The sequence below is a fragment of the Dermochelys coriacea genome, chromosome 24 (assembly GCF_009764565.3).
Source record: "Dermochelys coriacea isolate rDerCor1 chromosome 24, rDerCor1.pri.v4, whole genome shotgun sequence".
NCBI classification, from domain to species: Eukaryota; Metazoa; Chordata; order Testudines; family Dermochelyidae; genus Dermochelys; species Dermochelys coriacea.
Window position 1 is genome coordinate 7,873,922 of NC_050091.1, and position 23,877 is coordinate 7,897,798.

Here is a 23,877-nt window from a genome sequence, read left to right on the forward strand (position 1 = left end):
GACACTGTGCAGCTCCCCACCCCGGGACACAGACTCAGCAGCGAGGCTGCACCCAACACAACGCAAGGACCAGGCCTGTCCCAGAAGCACCCCAGGGCTCTTCCCCTCTGTGCCAAGTGCACCAGGTGTGAGCAGGAAGGCTCAGCAAGGCAGGATCCAAGTGTGGAGGGTCCAGGTGTGGGTTGAGAGGGTTGTGTGTGGGGCAATCTGGGTGCGGGTGGCTCAGTGGGGCATCCGGGTGCAGGGGGAGGATCTGGATGCACGGGGGCTTGTTGGGGGGTTCTGGGTGCACCGCTAATTGGACTCTGCGGGGGGGGTCCATGTGAAGATGGTTGGGGCTCAGCGGGGGGTGCTGGGTGGGGGGGATAGAGCTCGGCAGGGGGGTCTGAGTGTGGGGAGCTCAGTGGGGGGTCCAGATGCTCGGGGAGTGGGGTTCAGTGGGGTGGGGATCCAGGTGCAGCTGGTTGGGACTTGGTAGGGTGGGGATCTGGGTGCAGGTGGCTTGTTGGGGTGGTCCAGGGACAGGGGCAGTGGGGCTAATTGGGGGGCTCCGGCATGGGATGCTATTGCGATCCTTACTTCTGCACTGCTGCTGGCAGGACGCTGCCTTCCGAGCTGGGCGCCCGGCTAACAGCCGCCGCTCTCTGAAGGCAGCACAGAGGTAAGGGTGGCAGTACAGCAAACCCCCCCCCGATAACCTTGTGACCTCCCTGCAACTCACTTTTGGGTCAGGACCCCCAGTTTGAGAAACGCTGGTCTCCCCCGTGAAATCTGTATGGTGCAGGGTAAAAGCCCCCAGAAGACCAGATTTCACTTGGGGGGGTGACCAGATTTCACGATCTGTGACACTTTTCATGGCTATGAATTTGGTAGGGCCCTAATCATGGGGCTCCTCAGAGAGCTGCTGCCCCCTCCTCACCCCAGTGCATCATGGGGCTCCTCAGAGAGCAGCTGCCCCCTCCTCACCCCAGTGCATCATGGGGCTCCTCAGAGAGCTGCTGCCCCCTCCTCACCCCAGTGCATCATGGGAGCTCTCAGGGAGCTGCTGCCCCCTCCTCACCCCAGTGCATCATGGGAGCTCTCAGGGAGCTGCTGCCCCCTCCTCACCCCAGTGCATCATGGGAGCTCTCAGAGAGCTGCTGCCCCCTCCTCACCCCAGTGCATCATGGGGCTCCTCAGAGAGCAGCTGCCCCCTCCTCACCCCAGTGCATCATGGGAGCTCTCAGAGAGCAGCTGCCCCCTCCTCACCCCAGTGCATCATAGGGCTCCTCAGAGAGCTGCTGCCCCCTCCTCACCCCAGTGCATCATGGGAGCTCTCAGGGAGCTGCTGCCCCCTCCTCACCCCAGTGCATCATGGGAGCTCTCAGAGAGCTGCTGCCCCCTCCTCACCCCAGTGCATCATGGGGCTCCTCAGAGAGCAACTACCCCCGCCTCACCCCAGTGCATCATGGGAGCTCTCAGAGGGCTGCTGCCCCCTCCTCGCCACCCCTGTGCATTATGGGAGCTCTCAGAAGTGACCCCGCGCCCTCAGTTCAAGATTCGGGGCGGGACCCGCTCGCTCAATAGCTCTCTCTTATTGGCTGGGTACCCGGCTAGCCTAGTCTCCCATTGGTTAGAAGGCGTGGGAGCTGATTGGCCTTGGGGGAGCGGCGGCGGTGTGGCTCTCCCGGCCACCCGTGCAGCGATTGGTTCAGAAAGGAGGCGCGGCGCTGTGATTGGGGGAAGGGGCGGGGTTGACTGCGGCGGGCGCGTGCGGGCAGGCGGGGCTGGGAAGAGGGGGGTGAGCGGAGCGGAGCCGAGCCGGTGACTACGACGGCAGAGACAGGTGAGGGGGCTGGCACGGGGTGCGGGGGCGGGTGGGGGCTGGCACGGGGTGCGGGGACCAAGGGGGCAGGGTGGGGCTGGCACGGGGTGGCGGGTTGCGGGGACCCAGGGGGTGGGGTGGGGCTGGCACGGGGTGGCGGGTTGCGGGGGCGGGTTGGGGCTGGCACGGGGTGGGGGGTTGCGGGGACCAAGGGGGCGGGTTGGGGCTGGCACGGGGTGGGGGGTTGCGGGGACCAAGGGGGCGGGTTGGGGCTGGCACGGGGTGGCGGGTTGCGGGGACCCAGGGGGTGGGGCTGGCACGGGGTGGCGGGTTGCGGGGACCCAGGGGGTGGGGCTGGCACGGGGTGGCGGGTTGCGGGGACCCAGGGGGTGGGGCTGGCACGGGGTGGCGGGTTGCGGGGGCGAGGGCGGGTTGGGGCTGGCACGGGGTGGGGGGTTGCGGGGGTGGGTTGGGGCTGGCACGGGGTGGGGGGTTGCGGGGACCAAGGGGGCGGGTTGGGGCTGGCACGGGGTGGGGGGTTGCGGGGACCAAGGGGGCGGGTTGGGGCTGGCACGGGGTGGGGGGTTGCAGGGACCAAGGGGGTGGGTTGGGGCTGGCACGGGGTGGCGGGTTGCGGGGACCAAGGGGGCAGGGTGGGGCTGGCACGGGGTGGGGGGTTGTGGGGGTGGGTTGGGGCTGGCACGGGGTGGGGGGTTGCGGGGACCAAGGGGGCAGGGTGGGGCTGGCACGGGGTGGGGGGTTGCGGGGACCAAAGGGGTGGGGGTGGGGCTGGCATAAGGTGGGAGGTTGCAGGGACCAAGGGGGCTGGCACAGGGTGGGGGGTTGCGGGGACCAATGGCGTGGGGTGGGAGGTTGCGGGGACCAAAGGGGTGGGGTGGGGCTGGCATGGGGTGGGAGGTTGCGGGGACCCAGGGGGTGGGATGGGGCTGGCACGGGGTGGGGGGTTGCGGGGACTAAGGGGGTGGCTGGTGGGAGTTGCTGGGGTGGGGGGTCTGGCACGGGGTGGAGTGGGGGCTACAATGGCCAAGGAAGCCTCAGGCTTGGCATGGAGTGGGGAGACCTGGGGTGTGAGAGGGGAGAGATCTGGAGTGGGGTCCTGGACAACGAGGGGGGTAAGGTATGGGGGAAACCTCATGTGCTGGGACCTCATGTGCTGGGTGGGATGGTGATCTGGGTGGTGGGGGAGACCAGAGCAGCTGAGTCCAGGGCCCCCAAGAGGGCTTGCTTGGGGGTAGCTGAGGGATGTGGGGGGTAGTACAGTGGAGGTGTTTAGGGAGCTGTATTATGGAGGAGATGGGGTGTCCTTGGGGAAGCCAGGTCTGGCCACACAGCAGCAGCCTGGCAGGGCTTTGGCGTGGGGAAGTAGAGCAGGTTAGCATGAGTGGGGTGGGGTTGGCTTGGGCACACTGGCTGCATGGGGTGTGGAGCTGAGGTGTGTAGCATGGTGGGGTGGGCTGGGTTGGCTCTAGTGGGTTGGATGTAATGGCACAGAGGTGAGAGGCCTGGGGGTTAGATATGCTGTTGGAGAGGGTGGAATGTAGGGCTGGATGGGGGCAGGTGTGTTGGTGTTGAAGGGGGTGATTGTGGATCTGGGGTGTTGGCATTAAGGGCAGCAGAATAGGGGGTGTCTGATTGCAGGAGTTTAGCTCTGGTTAAAAACAAAATATAAAATGCCAACACTCAAAATGCTTTTGCCCATGCCTAAGTCTCTGCTCACGTCTTCCCAGGAGCAGGTGGTAGAAACCAAGGTACCAGATTAGCTGGATCTTGTGCCTGATCCCCAGTAGTAGTTCCCGTGATTGTCAGGTGCACAAGTTTCTACTCCTCCTTGTGCAGGTTTGCTCAACAGCTGAGCTGTGCTGTTGAGAGAACCTGATGCCACAAGCTGCTTGGCCTGCCAGCTGCCTTTATTTCACCAGAATGGTAACTGTGCTTAGTGTCAGATCCAGCTGACTCTGATTAAATGTTGTTTGCAAGATCACTGGCCTATCCTTTCTCTCCCACCAATAGCGGTGTTACTTGCATGCAAAAGACTTGTGCTTCTGTTTCTCTGATTTTCCCCCCCCCCACCCCGTTTGGAAGAGCGCAGCCTGACGGTTATGGCTCGTGTACCTTGACAGATCAGATTTGTGATGCAGAGCGATCCTGCAGAAGGCTTAAAAGCCTGTGGCTATCTGTGAGCAGCTTGAACAAGTCCTGGCATGTGCCAATTGCGTTTTGAGGTTTGCCCTGGTCTGGCAGTGCCCAGGGCTAGTGGAGTCTGTGCCCATTGGGACTGCCAGTCATGCCAATCGTGGTGGTCTCAGGAAGAGGGGCTGCTGTTGTGGCTAAGAGAATTCCTCTTCTCCTCCCCCCCAATTAGAACGTGGTCCATCAGTCTGGGAAAGATGTCAACAGACCAGGGTTACTGGACCAACCTGACAACCCTACAGAAAATTGCTCTGGCCCTTGGGATCCCTGCCAGCGCAACTGTCCTGTACATCTTGTACCGCAGGTACAGAGAAAGCCGAGGTATGTATGCATCACCCCGTAGCGATGACCTTTGTGTGGCCATGACTCTGTTGTTGTATGGTGACTAACAGCTTGTGTGTTGCATTTAGGCTCGAATTATTAATTACTCGGCCTCCTTCCACCTCCACTCTATCCCCAGCCTTGCCAAATGTTGGCAGGTGCTCAGAAATAAGCCTATCCCATGCGAAAGAGAGAGCTGGCAGCATATCCGGGGGTGATCCCTGGGGACAGGAGGCCTGCTTTCTGAGCAGCTTTGTCTGTTCTGAATTTCCTCTGTGCTTTCTATAATACCATCCCTGAAAGAAGCTAAAATCCTTTCACCCTCCTGCTAATTCCTTCCCGGATCCTGCCTGGTGCTTGAGGAAATGCAAACACACTTAGCACTGAAAGGTTAAATGTCTCACTACTCTGGAGCTTTGGAGATTCCCCTTCTCTCCTGTCCTAGAGCTACTGAACTAGTGGGATTGGCCATCTTCAGGCTGTGGGGAAGATGGCTTTGGGGGGTGGATGCGTTAGCCTGTTTAACCTGTTTACTGTGGCTTGCGCTCAGAGGAGCGGCTGACATTCGTAGGAGAGGATGACATTGAAATTGAGATGAAGATCCCCCAGGAGGCTGTGAAATTGATCATCGGACGGCAGGGCGCCAGTATCAAACAGGCAAGTGGACAGCGGTTAGTGAGTCCGGCATCAGTGCCTGGCTCTACCATTGGCTTCAGTAAAAAAGAAAAGGAGCACTTGTGGCACCTTAGAGACTAACAAATTTATTTGAGCATAAGCTTTCGTGAGCTACAGCTCACTTCATCGGATGCTTCAATGTATTCTTCCCCCGGCCCCCTCACTCCATCCCTGAGAATCCCAAAGATCTTTGCAAACTCTTTGTATAAGCTGCTGCAGCCAGGTTGGCAACTGGCCCAGCAGCCTGGGGAGGGGAAGATTTGGGCACAGATGCCAGGGGAGGGCAATACTGCTATAAAATGTGCCACTGGATCTTAATGCCCATCCCTTGGCTTTTAAAGATCTACCCACTCTAACAGGCTCCAAGGGACAAAGGCTGAATCGATCGCATTTCCAAGGGGTCTGAGTTTTAAGGCTGATGCTCAGTCTGCTAAACCATCCCCTCTGCTGGAGAACCTTGCTAGACTTCCATGTCCCATGTCTCCACAGCTGAGGAAGGAGACGGGCGCTCACATTGATGTGGACGTGGAGGACTCCGGTGAGGAGCGGGTGCTGCTGATCAGTGGCTTCCCCGTCCAGGTGTGCAGAGCGAAAGCTGCTATCCACCAGATCCTGGTGGACAACGCCCCTGTGTCAGAGCAGTTCTTTGTGCCGCAGAGAGCCGTCGGCAGGATTATCGGTAACTGGCTAGAGACTTAACCACCCATCTCCCATTAGCCACCAGAAGAAATGCAAGGGGCCTGGGCAGAAATGACCCGGGGGCTGATTTTTAAAGCTGCTCCAGAAGCACTGACCGCAGCTGTGCTGAAACACGGTGACTGCGACATATGGCTTCAGTCTGTTGACCAGAGCGTTTGCTATTCCTGTTCCTGGGTAGGGGGGCTGGGGAGAAATATTGAGACATAACAGTAAATCTGCATCCAGAGCCTGGGATTAAATAGTTACGCCCCTTCTCCACTCGTTGGCTCCTTAGGGTGACAAGAGATCTCATTGAGCTGCCTCAGTTTATCAAACTGCAGTGTCTCAAATCTAAGCACCTTTATTTTGCACCTTTGATCCTGGCGCACTTTGGAAGCCTGTATTTATAAAGCTAGGGTGAATCGCCGGCCACAGAACTGACATCTCTGGGGTAGAACACTGCTTTTGTTCGATGGAGACACATGAGGGGAAGGAGACTATGCCCTGACCAGCTGGAAACTGGCTTGGGCTGTGAGAGATGTGGGTTCAAGTCCCTTTTCCACCATTGACTTCCTGTGTGACCTTGTGCCAGTCATTTAATCTCTGTGCCTCAGTTTCCCCACCTGTACCGTGGCAATAAGAGCCCTGCCCTACCTCACAGGAGGGCTGTGAGGATAAATATCCTTAAAGACTATGTGGTGCTTGGCTAGTTCGGTGTTGGGGGCTAGATATGTATCTAAGATAACACAGAAATACAGGAAGCCCAGTTGTGGTTGCCTCAGTTGGAACTTAGCCAGCAAAATGCGGCTTAGCTCCTTGTCTCTTTCACAAAGCACGAGAGATCAGGCCCTGGAATTTGCATCACATCTGAAGGACGGCCCTGTACCCTATGTGCTGTGCTGGAGCGCTGGTTACTAGCTAGCTGTACCTATAGGCTGCAATGAAAAACCCGTGGCCGTGAATCTCAGAGCCTGGGTCAGCTGACTCGGGCGCATGCTACAGAGCTAAAAACAGCAGTGTAGACACTGAGGCTTGGGCTGGAGCCGGTGGGTTTCAGGACCTGGCCTTCAGCCTGATCCTGAACATCTGCACTGTTGTTTTTAGCTCCGTAGCACAAGCCTGCGTCATTGGCCCCAGGCTCTGAGACTTGCTGCCGTGGGGCTTTGATTGCAACGTAGACATATGCTGAGCGGCGACCAGCATCTTCCAAAATCGTAGTTGAATTTGTCCAAGTTCTTATGGTGGTGCCCATCGCTGCAGCATCTGGGCGCCAGCAGCCATTCATCCTTCGCTAAAAACATCTCCTTGGAGCAGAGCAGCCAAAACCCCAATTTCTGGAGGCGCTTGTGTTCTGGCCCCAAGAAAAATGACCCTGGGGGAGTGGACGTTCCCCTCAGAGCCGTTTCTTCGGCTGGGTTTTCTGTAGTCCCTCTGCTGCTGTTGCTGAGTGAGTAACCTACTTCTCGTTGCCTCTCTCAGGCAGGGGCGGCGAGACGGTGCGAGCCATCTGTCGCAGCTCAGGGGCCAGAGTGGTCTGTGAGAAGGAGACAGACAACACCCTGTGTCTGACCCGGCTCATCAGCCTCTCGGGGACTCGCAAGGAGGTGAATGCTGCCAAGGTGGGTCTGGGGTGACTGCCCTCTTTAAGAGGGAGTGGGGTCCAGTGCGGCTGGGACTGGTCAGCTGTCTCTCGGTCTGGCTTAAGAAAAGGTTGCTGAGCGGGAGCTGCTGGCGATGAGCTCTCAGGACGGGCTCGAGCAGGAGAACACTGCCAAGCTGCAGGAAGTCTTGTTCAGAAATCCCTAGGAAAGAGGGGAAGAACTAGGTTGGAGTGGACGAAAGGGAAACTGAGGCAGGACATGCCCATACTGTGAAGATTGGCCCCAGAGCAGTGCCCTGTGTGGGGGTTACCCTGTCAGAGGGTCTCCTTCCACGTGGGCTGGCAGCTGTGAGCCAAACACCCTTCTCCCCCTTCATCTTCCAAAGCAACTGATCCTGGAAAAGCTTTCGGAGGACGATGTGTTTCGAAAGAAACTGGCCCTGTCGGCGGCAGCCCGGTGCTTGCGCAAGCAGCCTTTGGGCGTGAGGAGAGAGGATCCTGGGCAGCAGGGGGAGCTGCCGTGCCCCAACGGCGAGGCCCTCTGCCAGCTGGCGAGCCCTCCGCAAGGGGTAGGGGATGGAGGCCGGCTGCTGGCTGCAGAAGCCTTGGACCAACCACAGGAGCTCAGAGCTGAGAGCGAGTCCCCAGAGGAGCCAGTAATGGAGCCCAGCCAGGCAGTGCCCATGTTCGAGGGTGAGTGGAGCAGTTTTCTCCAGGGCTGGCTTAAACAGAGGGTGCATGGAGTACGGCCACTGGGGTTGCTGCCCTAACCCTTTGAGGGGCATGGGCCGGCCACTGAGACTCCTGGGTTCTCTTCCTGGCTCTTCGATTGACTTGCTGGTCTCGGAGCAGCGCCCTCCCCACTCTGTGCCTCGGTTTCCCTGACTGTTCAGTGTGGGTTAGGTGTCTGCATAGGGTGCTCTCCTGGAGAAAAGCAGCTGTAAAGAGAAAAGAGTTGGGGCTGCATGTCACGCTGCGTCAGTCTGTGGATTGCCTGGGGCTTGGGTCCCTGGGGCTCGCCCTCTCCCTTGCACCGCGGCCCTGACTCTCAGCAGCCGCCCTGCCCAGTGGGACCACGTGCCGCTCTATCCATGTCCTTTAGGGCACCGAGACCCTTCCTCATGGGGGTGCCTTTGCTGTCCTACCAGGATGGAAGGTATCTTAGCTGGCTGCTCCCACTTTGTCCTCCACAAACCTGCTCTGAGCGGGGTCGTGGTGTACCACTCTTCTCCTGCGAGCTGGGTGGAGACCAGCGCGGTGCCTGCAGATCTACCTGCGAGTCTCTCCTCAATGCTCCCCGCCCACCCCAAGACCCTTGTCCCTCTGTCTGGATCAGCAGCCCACGCTTGGACTTCCAGAGCTTCGCTTGTACCCTCTACCTCCCTCTCCGGGTTGCCCTGGGCCTCCCCTTCCCCTCTTGCTCAGTGCGGTGTGCCCTCTCAGTCCCCAGCCCCGACTTCAGCTTCCATGCAGACGAACACCTGGAGGTTTACGTCTCGGCCTCGGAGAACCCCAGCCACTTCTGGATCCAGATTGTCGGCTCCCGCAGCCTGCAGCTCGACAAGCTGACCTGCGAGATGTCCCAGTACTATGGGAGTAGCAGCCAGTCGGTGAGCATCTGCCATGGCATGTCCCACCCGACGCGACGGCTGGGTAAACCTGCCACAGCCGAATGGAATGGTATGCCTCCCCCACGCCCACTAGCCAAAGAAGAGTTTAATCCTTCTCTTCCTCCCTTGCTGCTTGAACCTGCATTGCTTCCTGTTCTAGCCCCGAGAACCTGCACGTGTGACTCCCTGCCCCTCCTTCTGTCTCACCAGCCCGAATTTCCGACCGTCCGAGTAGGCGACATCGTGGCTGCCCCATACGCCGATCACGGCGCCTGGTACCGGGCCCGAGTCCTGGGCACCCTGGAGAACAGCAACTTGGATCTGTATTACGTTGACTTTGGGGATAACGGGGAAGCCCCACTGGAGGCGCTGCGAGCCTTGCGGTACGTTCCGTGGGGAGGGTGGTGAAGAGGGAGAGCGTAGGCTAGGGCGGAGAGAAAGGGGGGTGTGTGGAGCAGGACTCCTGGGTCCCATTGCTGCCGCTGATTTGCTGTGGGATTGTGGGGAAGCCTCCTGGCTTGCTCTGCACTTCCATTTCTGTAAAATGGGAAGAGCCCCTATCTCAAGGGGGTTGAAGGGCCAAGCTAACGACTGTACAGGGTGTGGAGCTCCTTGAACTTGAAGGGCGAGGGTGGGTGCAGTGATGCCGCAGGGATCCCCCACTTGCACATGCAGATCCCTGCTAACCCAGAGAGATGCGGCTTGGCAGGGCAGACCTGACTGATTTCACCAGCTGGGGAGGCCTCTGGGTGCTGGGGTCATATCGCTGTTCACAATGGTTCCTCCCCTCCCTTTCCACTAGGAGTGACTTCCTGAGTCTGCCCTTCCAGGCCATCGAGTGCAGCCTTGCTGGGATCGCCCCTGCAGGTGAGTTGCAAAGCTGTGGGCGAGGTGCTCTCTGCTGGGACGTGTCCCCATGAGGGAACCAGATGGGCTGCCGGTGGGATAGCCCGACTGGGCTCAGCCAGTGCCCAGAGGGAGGCGGCTCTCGATGGTTGCCAAGTGTCTGGTTGATGCTGAAATCTCCCATTTCCAGACCCGCCTGCTCCGTCGGGTTCTCTCTCTGTGTCCCGGGGAGTCAACCCCAGCCTCTGCTACGTAGTCTCTCTCCACAGGGGAGCAGTGGGAAGAGGACGCCCTGGACGAATTCGATCGCCTCACTTGTTGTGCCGAGTGGAAGCCCCTGCTGGCAAAGATTTCCAGTTACGTCCAGTCTGGGGTCTGTACCTGGCCACGCATCCAGCTGTATGACACCAGCTACGGACAGGTGAGCTCTGGAGGCTGGGTTGTCTGGCAGGCTGCGTTCTCCCCTTACAAACGCAGCATTTGCTGACAAGGGGTCTGTAGAGCAGCACGTTTCTGCATCTCCGCTCCCCTTGGTGCGGCCGCTGGCAGGCAGAGCCTGGCAAGCCCAGGGTGGGCTCGTCTCTGCCTCTATTGAGATCAGGATTCAGTCAACTCCTGTCCGTGTCTGTCTGTCTGTCTCTCTCCAACCTGTATCGTTCCCCAGACCACCAGTGCTGCTTCCTCTCTGGCACCTGCACCCCCTTAGTCTCTTCCCCTTGTGCTGTCGTCAGTCTGCAACTCTCTGCCCCTTCCTCTTTCCCTTCAGAGCCTTGATATAGGGGGGGAGCTGGTCCGGCTGGGTTACGCTGTACAGTGTCTGCAAGAGGAGGATGGCACTGCGTGGGACAGCGCCCCCCAGATGGGGAGGAAGGCCACGGCCGAGGCGTTCCAGAAGATGCTGGTTAGTCAATCACTAACCCCGTGGAAGGGCTGGAACCACCATTGGCGAGCAGCTGTAATGATCCCATTCGCGGCCTGTAGGAAAAGGAGCCTGAGGAAGTGACGTGTGCTGTGCGGAGGGGTGGGGCTGTAGGTGCCCTCCACTCTCGGGCTGCCCTGATGCAGGCAGCTGTGGCGTCACGGGAACTCCTGCAGCTGGAGGTGTAGTTTCCAGCTCCGGCTGATGTGCCCGCGCTAGCTTTATCAAGATAGCAGCATGGCTGCGGCTGCATGGGCCGACTGCCCGAGTTCGTGCTCAGTCTTAGGTGGGATTGCAGTCGGGCAGCCAGTCCGAGTTGCTGTCTATGCCTGCCGCAGCTCTGCCACTGTTATGAGCACATTAGCTTGAGCAAAGCTAGCGCGTGTACATCTCCCTGAGCCGGGAGTCGCACCTCCAGCTGTTCACCTACCCCACACATCCCGCTCCTTGTTCTAAAGCTAGATAATTGCTGAGTCTGATTGCCCCAGGCCAGTGGGACGGACACCCCCCGAAAGAGTTGCTGTAAAACAGCTTCCCTGTTTTTCGAATGCAGAGGACAACATCCTAATTAAACCCGTCTCGCTCCTGGTGGAGCAATGCATATTGCCCCCTGCTGTGAAAGCTTCAGCGCTAGCTGCGGCTCTGTCTGCCACTGGCAGGAGCGGCAGCACCATGGTGGTGTAGGAGATCTCTGCCTCGGGGCTGGTTTCCTCTCCCCTCGACAGGCCCTGGTCGGTTCTGCGCTGTGGCTCCCAACAGCGAGGAGGTGTTTGTCCGCGAGCACAGTAATCGGATTAACGCTGCCTCTCTCTGTTGCTCAGGGGAATGCTGCAGGGACCTCCCTTGAGAGCCTTCTGTCGGAGACCTGCGTCAGCCTTTCAGGTACACCGTTGTGATCGGCTGAAGCAACCTGCCCTTCCTGGGGGCGGCTGCTCCAACAGAATCTGTCTGCCTTAGGGTTGTATCTTGCTGCCAGTCACCAAAGTGTCTGGGCACCTTCCACATTACATCAATAGCTACGTCTCTGGCTCTTCATGTGCCCCTGCTCCCTGAGATACCAGAGGAGCAAAAGAACTGGGAATTAAGGCTTTCTCCTTTGTCTGAGACCTGATTCTCCATTTCTGCCCATGAATGGGGCAAAAAAATTGAATCTGTCTTTACTCTAGGGAAAAACAGAACCAACCGTTTCAGGCCCGGCACTTACCTTTTGTTTCAAGGATTTTCACAGAATTCAGCGTTAATTGGATAATATTCACGCAGTTCCTTTTAAAATACACTTCCTTAGGTGTGGATTGGTGTGGAGAGGTATTTACTAATTCCTCTGCACTTCGTAGCCTTAAGAGAACACTGCCAGATGCTTGCGAATTAGAAACTGGTTGGTCAACTTTACAGGCAGGATGACCGAGTGGGTAGGGCACTGGATGAAGACCTAGGAATCTAGATTCTATTCCTGGCTCTGCCACTGATCTGCTCTGTGGCCTTGGGCAAGTCACTTCTGTGCCCGAGTTTCCCTTCCCTCTCCCTCCTTTGTCCACTCCCATTTGTGAGCTCTTCAGGGCAGCAACTGTCTCATGTCTGTGTAGCACCTGGCCTGATAGGACCCTGATCTCAGCTGTGGCCTCAAGGTGCTGCCATAATACATGTAATAACTGCCCCGAAGCTGCCTGAAAGGCAAAAAGTAAATGGGGTAATTAAAACTGAGATTTTTTGCAAATCTTTCCAGTGTTTAATAACTGGTGCTAATTCCCTTATTCCAAGCGCTGGATGGAGAGGGCTGTTTAAAGCTCCACTGGTCCTAACACAAGAGAAGGAACATACTTGTAGGGGCTAATCCTGCCAATGGACTTGACTTTTTGCAAGTGGCTGTGTGCGTAAGACTGAGTGTGACAAGTTTATGGAGGGGATGGTATGATGACTGCCTACAGTGGCACATGGCCTACCTGTGACTGCTATTAGCAAATATCTCCAGTGGCCGGTGATGGGACCCTGGGTAGGGAGGGCTCTGAGTTACTACAAAGAATTTGTTCCCAGGTGTCTGGCTGGTGGGTCTTGCCTGCTCAGGGTCTAACTGATCGCCATATTTGGGGCATGAAGGAATTTTCCCCCAGGTCAGATTGGCAGAGACCCTGGGGGGTTTTCATCTTCCTCTGCATCATGGGACACGGGTCACTTGCTGGTTCGGATGAACATTTGGAAATATACAGCCTCTGTCCACGAGATACAAAGTGTGTATCCCTCAAACGCTTTGCAGGGGTTAAATAATCCGTTAGGCAAAGGAGAAAAATTACTTCTAGCTGTGATGGGGAGGAGAGTTGGGGCAGAACGGTTCAAGAAACTCCCTCTAGGGTTAGACTGGGCAGCAAGGAGGCCAGGAGGAGATAAGTGGGGAAAGGTGAAGAGCAGAAATAGAGGGGAAGCTGTTTCACACAGCAGTAGCTGCAGAGGAGAAGGCTCTTGCGCCAGCAGTGGCACAATGGGACAGAAAAGAGACTGGGGTTGGAGACCTGGTGGGGTGGGGGGAGGCAGTAGGGAGCTTGTGTCCATGTGCTGAAGACACAGAGGAGAGAGCGTAGCCCAGCCCCCCATGTAATATGTGCCTTTGGCTTGGTAGATAACACCATTGAGCAGCTCCGAAGCGACACCGAACCCACAGAACCACCCTCCCAGAAGAAAGTCATGCCCTCACTCTGGTCCCTACGGATCTCGGCTCCCTCCTGCCCTCTGGGGGACTCAGAGGCTCTTGCCTTGCCAGCTGGTGGTGAGAAGCGGAATGGCTCAGGGGGCTGCAGCAGCGAGGGGGTGTTGGAGGGCAGGGGGTCTCTGCCAGCTGCCAGGAGCCAAGCAGCAGATGACAAGTGGACATCTAGTCCTGCTGATACCACGCATCCCACCGCCTTCTCGGGAGAGGCCTCTCCCATCTCTCTCTCAAGCAAAGACTCCAGCACCTCAAACGCCAGCTTCCCTACTGCCTTGGCATCTGGGGACAGCAGCTGCTACTCCCCCCGGGGCTACTTCTATTACCTCTCCACTTCAGAAGAGTGGTCCAGTTCCTCGGTCTTCTGCAGTGGCTCAGGCTCTGCTGGTGATTCCCTCCAAAGCCCTGTCCTCATCAGCTCCTCTGACAGCGAGGAGGAGGAAGGGGGGCTGAGGGCCCGGAGGAGAGGTACAGAGGGCACCATGGGCACCGCACTATGGTCTGGGTGTCAGAAGCACAAGGAGTACAGATTTCTGCTGCACTGGCAGCCCTGAGATGCAGGAGTGTCCCATGTGCTCTCCCACCCCTCCCTGCTTGCAAGGGGGCAGGGATTTGTTTGGCTTGGAGTGGCAGCTACTGGTAATCTCCACCAGCTGGCAGCATCTGCTCCTCCCGGCGAGGGCCTCTATCCTTGGCAATGCATCTTACCTTTCAATGTGGCGCGGGCTGTGAGAAGGTGCTCGGTGCCAGTTTGGGCACCCCTGCATCGCTATGCTCAGGCCTGTTCTCATTCCTCCTGGTGTAAATTCGGAGCAACCCTATGTTGGTGACTGGGGTTCTCCGGCTTGAGCCAGGTGTAATTGAGATCTGAACCTGCCCACTGGGTGTTGCTGCAGCACGGATCACCTGCTCTGCAGAGCCAGGCGAAGGGGGCGTGAAATGGATGCACGGGGGCTGTTAGTGTCAGCTGCAGCATGACTCTCGTTTCTCAATGCACCGGGGTGTACAAGTGGGGAGAGCTGGTCCTTCCTTGCACCTTGAAGCAGCTGGACACTGGCTAGGGCTCTTCCTGAACAGAGCAGGTTGTCTCTCTGCAGCCTGTCCCCAGAGAAGGGGGCAGACTCCTGGCTGCACGGCGATTTGGCTCTTGGTGGCAGGCCGGCGCCGGGGAGCCATGATGCTGCACCTGTTCTACCCGCTGCCTCTCCTCTTCTGTGCAGAAGCTGCGTCTGTGTCTGGAAGCGGCGAAGATGTTATTCTGGTCGAAGATGATTCGCTGTGATCCCCTTCCCCGAGCAGCAGCGAGCCGGAGGCATCGCGGAGGGTGGTGCGTAAGTTTGTTTATTTGCGGTGGTACTGGGCCCCCAGCTGTCTCTGGGATCCTGCTTTCAGGGCGGAGGAAGGGCCCAGCGAACGCGCTCTTGTACGGTGCATGGAGGCCTTGTCTGCACTGCCGTGCTTTGTGTTTGCCAGCATGGCTGACCTGAGAGCGGGTAGGTGCTGCTCAATAGCACCCCCTGTGGGCAGGTTAAGGAGTGGCACTAGTTAGTCAGACTGTAATACACCCACTCCGGGTAGCTATTTTAAGCAAGCTGCTGCAGCTCCCTGCACTCTTGAGCATTGCACTCAATGCCTCTGCTTTCTTGCCTTCCCTATGGTCCCTAGGAGGTTGGTGCCTGGATTGAGACGACCATGAGGACTCCCCAACGGGGGCAGGGGAATAAAATACTGCGGAAAAGTGGAAGGAGAGACCACAGCCATTGGGGACTTGTGGGACCCACCCCTTCTCTGGGTCTGGAAACAACGGGTTTGCATCGTAACAGTGTCCTCATCTGTGGGCATGTGTGTTTGGAGCGGGGGCTGCACCACATTGAGTGCGTGTTTCTGCTCCCTGCAGTAGGTTGTTGTGTGACTGCCCTTCTTGGGGGCTCTTTGGGATGTGGGGGGCTGGGATGGGGAGTGGGTGTTTTCATTGCATTTGGAGGGTGCTGGTCCTCGAGATCCTGGGGCTAACTGCCAGCATCTGTTGAGTTGGACGACAGGGTTCCGGCTGTGCAGTTCTGTGGCGCTCCCAAGGGATCACGGTCTGTGGAATACATGTATTCCAGGGGTTGCTGTGTTGCAGTCCCCTTCTATCCCCAGTTGACAGCTGCTGGGCTGTCCTGGTGTAAATCCAGAGTAGCTGCTGGTGTAACTGAGAGCAGGATCAGGCCTGCTGGGCCTCTCCTTCCCCTGACTGGTGGGAGGCCCCCACTCGCTCTCCTGTGGGCCATTTGGCTGGGTTGCGCTCACTGACTTCTGTTTTGGTTTAAATCTCGGAGCAAGGCGCCTGCACCAAAGGCTCTGCTCTGCCGTCCTTCCCGCTGCAGGAGGGAGACACCGGCGCTCTGGTGACGTGACTGGCTGAGCTTTCTCTGCTGCAGAAACGGGGCTGGAGGACGATTGTGACGCCCCGAGCTTTGACAGCACTTGCTTTACTAAAATATAAAGTTACGTTCAAAAAGAAGAGAGAATCCTCTTAAGCTGCTAACGTTGGAGCTGCATTTTCGTTTCAGTAAATGCAGACCGAGCTGGTCCTTTTTTTTTTTTTTTTTTTTTTTTTTTTGTGGCTGAATCTGCTTCAGTGCAGAACCGCCCCAGCATGTAGCATTTGTAGAGCGTTTGGAGGGGGTGGTTTCTGGAGCCTCTGCATGGACTTATTACTCTTCCCCTTGGAGATGACAGGAGCTGAGTTAGGCCAGAAGTGGGGGCTTTGAAGATCTCTGCCTCTTATTGTCTCCTGTGCTTCATAAAGGAGAAGTCTGGGCAAAGCGTGTTTAGCCTGCTGACCGCTGGAGAGTACCTAGCTGGCTCCGTCAAAGCTCCTGTCTGGGAATTGGCCAAAGCTTTATGCCTCTATCCAAAGTGGCTTTGAAAGTCTCTCACTGCGGAGGCTGCCCTGTTGCGAAGATGGGCATTTCCTGCCAGCTGGGTGCATTGTTTTCACCCCAGCCCCATTTTTGGGGGTGAGCACAGGGAGATCAAACAAGGTTTGGGAGAGCTGTGCATCTCAGCCATTGGTTCTTTATTAAATAAAAGTTCCATTGAGAGTTTTTCGAGCGAGTCAGCCAAGTCCTTGGGGGCTGGAGATGTGTGGGGAGGAGGGAGGCCTTAGAACTGGGCTGCAAGATGCCCACCTTGCCTCTCACTCTGAGACATCATGTTAGTCGGATTCCTCCTTGTGCCTCTTGCACCGTGCTGTAGAAGGGGGCTGATGATGCATAATTAGTGGGTCAGGGTCTTCCCTGTTCATGGGGGTCAGCTCCAAGTGCAAATTGAGGCCTCTGCGGGGGAGGCCTGCTGACCCTAACTCTGCCATCACTGCCTCCCCCTGTAGCCAGAGCGAGTCCACTCCCCTCCCACAGGCCTTGCTGGGCTCATTCCCTAACCACTGTAGTCAGATGGTGACTGGGAGAACTGGAACAAGCCTCATTTCTGCTAAATAATCCGGGGGTCTGCTACTCAGGGTCTCTGGAATTTTTTTAATGGAGCCAGGTGCAGGTTTTCTAAAGCTGTTGCATGATAGCCTGAGAAATAGCGCTGAACACAGGGCCTCACTTCCCTCGGCCAGCTATCTCCCTGAGCAGCAGGAGCCTTGAGGGGACGATGCTATAAACAGCCGGCAGCCTGTCCTGAAGTTCAGAAGTCGCCCAGGCTAGGGCTTCAAACGGGGGGTGGCACAAGGGCATGGAGATTGGGCAGTGAATTTTGGGTGCCTGAGGCAAGGGGTAGTGGGGTAATGTCCCCTTCCTCTTGCTGGGAGCTCCCATGCTGGGAAATCAGTTGGGGCCTCAGTCCAGATCACAAGACCCAGCACTGATTGTACAGTGGGACTCTGTTCAGCTCTGGAGCTGATCCTGCCAAGTCAGGCTGGAGGCATGTTAGTGGGGTAGTTGATTGGGACCCTATGCAGTTTTTATGAACACCTGTGACCAAGTGTGAGTCAGAAGCTGCAAGGTTGAGTCTTTCCTCCCTGCCCCCAGTGCATTCTGCATTGAGTGTCAAAGCCCTTCCCCCAACCAGACACCACACCTGTGCTTTCACACCTGTTTAGTGATGCTCGGTGGGGCCACGCTCAGTTACACACATCAGCTCAAAGCCTCTGTCAGTTCCAGGCCCAAGGTAAGTGGGAGCTAAGCCATCCCCCCTCCATTCCCTCCCGTCTTTGCAGAATGCCCAGCTTCAGGAATTCTCATTCCAGTTCCGGACAGCAGTCTCGCTTCAGTGGGCAAACCATGAAGATAACGTCCTCCCAGGGCGGCAGCGAGGGATGATCTGGTCTGACCACCTCAAAGCCCAAGTAACTGAATGCTCGGAACAGGTCTCCTGGGGGACAGAAGAGGCAGGGTCACAATTATTAAAACCAGCTGTTCTGACCTCCACTTAGGATCACATGCCCCTTAGCCCCAATGTTCGCATTCCTCTAGAGTTACTAGACCCTGACATTACAGTGGGATGAGAGCAGAAAGGATGGTGCGCTCCATGAACGCATAAAGTCGTGCAATTAGCTTCCATTGAAAAGCCTTGGCTGCGTGACAGAAGTCAGACCAGGGCCTTAGTCTTTTAATTGCAAAAGTCAAATAGCTTCTCTTACCTACAAATGCAGTAGTAATGGCACAAAATACTGCAGTTCCTATCGTCCCAGAGTACTGCAAAATTGTGTATTTTGTTTTAAAATGTGGGTTCCCACTGGACATGCACCCTCTGTTCTTACATACAGGAAAGTTGGGAGAACAATAGTCTTCCTTCGACTGCTGGTCTCTGTGCATTTCACATCCAGGGTAAATAACAGCCATTACTGGACAAGCTGTATGCTGGGCAGAGAGCAGCCTCTGCTCCTGTTAACAGAAGCCACTAAGCTAGCAAGAAAAGATTCCCGTGGAAACACATTCACTGTACATTAAGTATCAAAAACATGGCACAAGCGACTTGCACTTCTCTGTACGTGGAAGGTGATCAATCTCCGTGTCTGGGTTCACCTACCAACCACCAGCCCGGAGGGCCCCTTACCGCGATTGCTGCGAGCCGGCTGGAAGTTCACAAACACAAGGTTCACGGCGGTCTTTTCCTCCACGTATTCCAGCGTCGCAGTCAGGCTAGAGAGAAACACACCCCTGTGCTCGAATAAGCTGAGAAATAGCCCCTGGGGGGAATTCCAAAGGAGTGAGGTGCTCAGCTCCCATTACAATCCAGGGGGAGTTGGGGGGGCTCTGAAAATTCTAGCCCTTCAATGTGGATTTGATTGACACAGGATTGGTTGGTCTAGTTCTGTAGTACTGTGATTTGGTGGCACTTGGGAATTAAAACACAACACAACCACAAGCAGCAGCTATGTAAAACCCAGTTTGGTCAACTGGAAAGAGACAAACATCAGAGGAGTTTCAAACCTCTACGACATTTCCAAGACTGAAGAGGACCAAGGGGTTGGATTCGTTTAAGGGGGGGCTCATTTAGAAACTGGCACAACTGTTATGGCTGAGAAGAGCTGCATAAAGTTACAGGGGTCCCTCAGCCAGCCCTTCCCCTGACTTAGGCAGCTTGAAGGCGCAGCCCCAGTGAGCACACAATGGGCGTGGAGGGTCAGCAGTTACTATGATCTTAGACACCGCACTGTGGGAGCTGCTGCCTTTTTCCTGCCAGCCAACTAATATCACAAGGTGTGGGGGTGATTTCCAGCTGCAGAAAGTCAAGGGATAACTATAACCTGGCTCAGGAGACATAAGCCCTGGGATCCTTGATGTCTTAAACATCCTAGCGCTTTGAAAGAAATGACGTACAGATGGAATAAAGGACCAGTCAACAGCATGCACCAGAGGGGCTAACCCTGCGCTGCCCAAGGGCTTGTCCATCTCTAAACTGCGGGACTGCAGCACCAAATGCTTTCTGGCTCTTCGGTGTGGTTGCAAATTAAATTTACCTAAACTTACTAGGGAGTTTCCCTAGATCACAAGTGTCTCGGGGAGGCAGGGTCCAAAGCAGGAGGGTGATGGCTGGGGCTGCTTTCTCCCGTGGCCTCCAGACAAAGGAGGCGAGAAAGCCCCTCTGCCATCCTGGGCCAGGCTCCTTACCTTTCGCGGTTGTTTTGATCCAGGGCGCCGCGGGGCGTGTCCAGGAAAAGCTTGCCGTCAGTTAGGAGTCCGTGCCAGTGAGCAGAGCCGTGGGGACCAAGTTGGAAATGGAAGTCCAGCTGGACAGGGAGACCAGGGAGCAGAAGGTCGCCAGCAAACACTGTCAGGTTCCCAGCCTGTAAGAAAGCAGCGAAGCCTCTTTTATCAGGTGCGCTGGCTGGCTGAGAGCCAACACCTGTTAATGCTGGGGTCTGCCAAGGGGAATCTAGCTCTACACTCAGATCCTACTGAGCGGGACCTTCCAGCCTGAACCCCTGCCCATGGCTCAGACCCATGTGCTCCAGGCGCCGGGGAGCCTAGACTAGGATCTAACTGAGAAGACCTGGGATTTACAGGCAGGAAGCCAGCATCACGCAAGGCAGCTTCCTCCCTGCGCTATTTCCCATCTAAAAAATCTGAAACAGTTTCTTGTCCAAAGGGCAAACGTTAATGATTGTTGCCCTTCCAGTTCCTCTGGGCCCATCACCCTCCTCTGTAGGCACCCCAATCCTCATCCCCTTAGACACAACCAGTAGCTACGGAATGATCCCCTGGATGCACCCTGGACTTAGCCAGGCGGCCGGAGGTTGCCTACCTTGTACAACTCTTTTAGCTCGCCCTGGTTAGCCCCTCTGCTGGCTGGTCCGCCTCCCAAGGACTCAGGAACATTGAAGGCAGTAGCGAGGTCTGAGGGTCAGGCTCTCGCGCTCAGTCAGGGAGATACTTGGAGGACGAGAGAACAAGAGAGAGAAGGACCACAGGGATGAAATCCTGGCCCGTTTGCAAGTCAAGAGGAATTTTGGCTTTGACTTCAGTGCGGCCAAGATTTCATCCCAGGTCTGTAACAAATTGCTCCTACAAGGGAAAATCCATTGTAAATTCCTCAGCTCCTTATCCCTTACCAGACTGAACAGTCTTTTATTCTGTAATTAGCCACAGTGAAGGCAGATGCTACCACCCTCATTGTTATGGGCATCAGACTCTGGCACCAAGCATGCAGCCTGCTTTAAAGGACATTTGACTGATTGGTATTGCCTCGGAGAGCCGTACGCCCTGAGGAATCAAATCAACGCAGCTGGAGAAGGTACTTTGAGGGTAAATACTGTAAATGATTCCCAGCTTGACTTGACCTGCAGGAAACCACCCAGAAGGGCCAATCTTTTCCACAAGGCCAGTTTAACTGGTGGACAGACTGTCCTGTTCATCACCTTTCTGCTGGGAACGAACTCTGGCTCGCAGTTAGGAGCTTTATTAACAAATGCAAAACACCCTCATTAAGAGTAAAATCTGTAACTACTGAATAGTATGGGTATGGAGGGGGGAGGTGTTTCACCCTCCCCACTTCAACTATATACAGAAACATTAACGGGGGGGCAGCTGATTTCAGAAGATGCTGAGCCACCCTCCCCTCTGAAAACCAGGCCTTTCTAAGGGGTCTCAAGTTGGACTCCTAAAGTCACCAGTTGCTTTTGAAAACACGACGGTTGATTTGTGGTGTGGTCATGCACCGGGACCCAGTTGTGCTAGGTGCTGTATAAATACAGAACAAAAGCCAGTCCCTCCCCCACAGAGTTTACAGTGCAATAAAATCTTGGCCTTAAGAGATCAGATATACGCTCCAGGCATCCCTTGTTGGTTTTTTGAAGGATGAATCATTCTCAAAGCTCCAAAAACAACGATCAACAAGTTACAGGCTGGCCCCCAGCTCCAGAAAACGGGAACTTCTCCGCTTTCCAGACATTTTTACCAACATAAGGGTTTGATTCCCCCCCCCCCCCCCCCCGTGCCAAATAGAAGGAAAGCGACAGTTCCCTGTTAATCTTCGAGAGAGGGGATGGGAAAAGCCACTCACCTCCCATGGAAAGGCACCATCCTCCACCTGTAGATGAGGCGATAGCGATAGCAGTAATAGTAATACGCAAAGGGGGAGCAGGTGGGGTATGAGTAGTTCCGTTTCCTCCCTCTCTCAGTATAAGAAAGGGAAAACAGATAGGTGTGATCCCGGAGCAGCGACGTTTCTTCAGGCAGTGCCTACCCGCGGCAAAGTGAGCCCCCGAGCCCCAGGAACCCAGCTCAAGTAGCCAGGTTCTTTGTGACCCAGCCATTGTGACATTTCCCCGTGGGGAGGGCAGCATTGTGACATGCCCAACCAGGCCACACCCCCCAGGGACACACCTAGGTTATTCCCCTCCCCCTTCTGGGCACAAGTGTAGGATGTTGCCATTGTGCGGCCAGCCTTCTAATATCCTGATCTAAAGAGGACAGAACTGTAGTTTGTGGGGGAGAAGGGGGTCCCTCAGTCCCTGGCATCCATCATGTGCCCCCTTAATCCCCCAAACTGCAGGGTCCATATTGATGTAAACAATGGAGATTATGATGGTTGGGGGTCTCTCTAAATCCTGGCTCCCACTGTAGGGTCCCTGTGTAGACCCCACCCTGCTAGGCCCTAGAGTGGGTCCTTTTCTCTTTGCAGCACTATGCCAACAGGGCACGTCCCCTCGGGTTTGGGGAGTCAGAGAGTTGGAGGCCAGACGGGACCACCAGCTCATCCAATCTGACCACCCGGCTCGCACAGGCCCCGCAAACTAAACCCAGCACTCCAAAATATCACAGCCCTTGGGAGCCTAGACTGGTCTGTGCCACCAATGCCAGAGGCCCCCGCCATGGCAGGGAAATGATGTTAGAAATACCCAGATCATCCCAGCAAGTGATAATCCCACACCGCAGAGAAAGGTGAAAACCTACCTCCCTCCCGCCAAGGTCCCTGCCCATCTGAGCTGGGGGGCAAATTCCTTTCTGGCCCCACCTCTGGTGATCAGTTAGGCCCTAAGCGTGTGAGCAAGAAGCGCCAGTCAAGCACCTATGAGAGATGCTTGGTGCCCCCTCAGAGCATGGCCTATCTCCAGCTGTGGCCATCCCTGATGCTTCAGAGGAAGGAGATTAAAACAACCCAACCAACCCGCAGAATACATGGGGGCAGCAAATTCCTTCCTGACCCCTGCTGGTGGCCATCTGAAACCCTGAAGCATGAGCTCTAGAAACATAAGAGATAAACCAGAAGTGAACCCCAGGGCTGCTGAGCCCTGCCTCCCCCACCACCACAAGCAACCCCATCATACAATTTCACTCATATATTTGTCCGGGGGTCTCTAGCAACTGGGGTGACCCCCCCTTTTGAACATGGAAATGGGGACCCCTGAGAATAAGTGGCCGCAGTTCAGTGATTGGGAGGGAGGGGGCACAGACAGGGGACATGGTAATTTCTGTGACCATGGCCATGAGGGCTCCTGGGAATTACCCCTCCCCAACCTAGGATCCCAGAATTCTGGGCACCCTTCCAATGGTTTGAACCCCCCCGATGCTTTGGGGGGCAGAAAGCATAGACAGTGGGTGGGGTCCCAAAGGGGGGGAAAGCATGGGGATCCCTGAGGATGAGTTGGGGGGTCCTTGAAGGGCACTGGGAGAGAGTTGGGGGGAGCAGTGGGAAGGAGACCCGGGGTAAGTATGGGGGGGGAAGAGGTTCTTGAGGGGACCAGCAGGGGAGGGGTTCCCTTAGGGGAGCAGGGATTTTGGGGAGGGAGTCTCTGGCTAAGATGAGGATGGGGGGACAAGGCCAGGAAAGTAGAGGTAGAATGGGGATATTAGAGGGATGGGGGTCTCTGTGGGAGGCAGGGGATTGTGGTAATAGTGGGGGGTTAGGAGGATGGGGTTCCCAGGGGTCAGGGAGTTGGGGGTACAGTGGGGGTTAAGGGGTCCCTGGGAGAGCAGGGAGATGAGTTACAATGGGGGGTTAGGGGATGGGGGTCCCTGGGGGAGCAGGCAAGTGGGGGTACAGTAGAGGTTGGGGGTTCCTGGTGTACAGGGGGTGGGGGTACAAAAGGAGGGAAACATGGATCCCTGAGGGGTGCAGGGAGGTGGGAGTACAGTAGGGGGTTAAGGGGTCCCTGGGGGAGCAGGGAGGTGGGTTACAGTGGGGGAGTTAAGGATGGGGGTCCCTGTGGGAGCAGGCAGGTGGGGGTACAGTAGGGGGTTAAGGGGTCCCTGGGGGAGCAGGGAGGTGGGTTACAGTGGGGGGGTTAAGGATGGGGGTCCCTGTGGGAGCAGGCAGGTGGGGGTACAGTAGGGGGTTAAGGGGTCCCTGGGGGAGCAGGGAGGTGGGTTACAGTGGGGGGGTTAAGGATGGGGGTCCCTGTGGGAGCAGGCAGGTGGGGGTACAGTAGGGGGTTAAGGGGTCCCTGGGGGAGCAGGGAGGTGGGTTACAGTGGGGGAGTTAAGGATGGGGGTCCCTGTGGGAGCAGGCAGGTGGGGGTACAGTAGGGGGTTAAGGGGTCCCTGGGGGAGCAGGGAGGTGGGTTACAGTGGGGGGGGTTAA

General features: G+C 56.5%; 2 protein-coding genes across 3 annotated transcripts; one reads left to right on the forward strand and one right to left on the reverse strand.

The window, feature by feature from the left end:
- Window positions 1-1,689: 1,689 nt before the first annotated feature.
- TDRKH (tudor and KH domain containing) lies at window positions 1,690-16,453 on the forward strand. 2 transcript variants are annotated; one of them, XM_038383292.2, is made up of 15 exons: window positions 1,690-1,825; window positions 4,188-4,336; window positions 4,887-4,993; window positions 5,501-5,690; window positions 7,169-7,308; window positions 7,676-7,982; window positions 8,733-8,899; window positions 9,110-9,282; window positions 9,702-9,766; window positions 10,015-10,166; window positions 10,512-10,646; window positions 11,486-11,546; window positions 13,276-13,827; window positions 14,580-14,686; window positions 15,025-16,453. In XM_038383292.2, the coding sequence occupies exons 2-14, from the start codon at window positions 4,213-4,215 to the stop codon at window positions 14,639-14,641; spliced, it is 2,235 nt and encodes a 744-aa protein (XP_038239220.1). In that variant the 5' UTR covers window positions 1,690-1,825; window positions 4,188-4,212; the 3' UTR covers window positions 14,642-14,686; window positions 15,025-16,453. The 2 variants fall into 2 exon arrangements, with proteins under 2 accessions (XP_038239220.1, XP_043358148.1); XM_043502213.1 differs by having other exon boundaries at window positions 1,697-1,825; window positions 14,580-14,690.
- Window positions 15,969-23,185, reverse strand: OAZ3 (ornithine decarboxylase antizyme 3). Its single transcript, XM_038383295.2, is given in 7 exon segments — window positions 15,969-17,724; window positions 18,409-18,494; window positions 19,467-19,642; window positions 20,101-20,166; window positions 20,168-20,228; window positions 21,358-21,557; window positions 21,559-23,185. Coding segments are annotated over 7 exon segments (894 nt in total). The 5' UTR covers window positions 21,730-23,185; the 3' UTR covers window positions 15,969-17,590.
- Between the last annotated feature and the right edge of the window lie 692 nt (window positions 23,186-23,877).

Bases quoted from the DNA above. Each gene is read 5' to 3' on its own strand.
- TDRKH (XM_038383292.2), top strand. From the start codon at position 4,213: ATGTCAACAGACCAGGGTTACTGGACCAACCTGACAACCCTACAGAAA. The intron at 7,983-8,732 runs GTGAGTGGAGCA...GTGCCCTCTCAG, and splicing joins GGCAGTGCCCATGTTCGAGG to TCCCCAGCCCCGACTTCAGC. The intron at 11,547-13,275 runs GTACACCGTTGT...TTGGCTTGGTAG, and splicing joins GACCTGCGTCAGCCTTTCAG to ATAACACCATTGAGCAGCTC.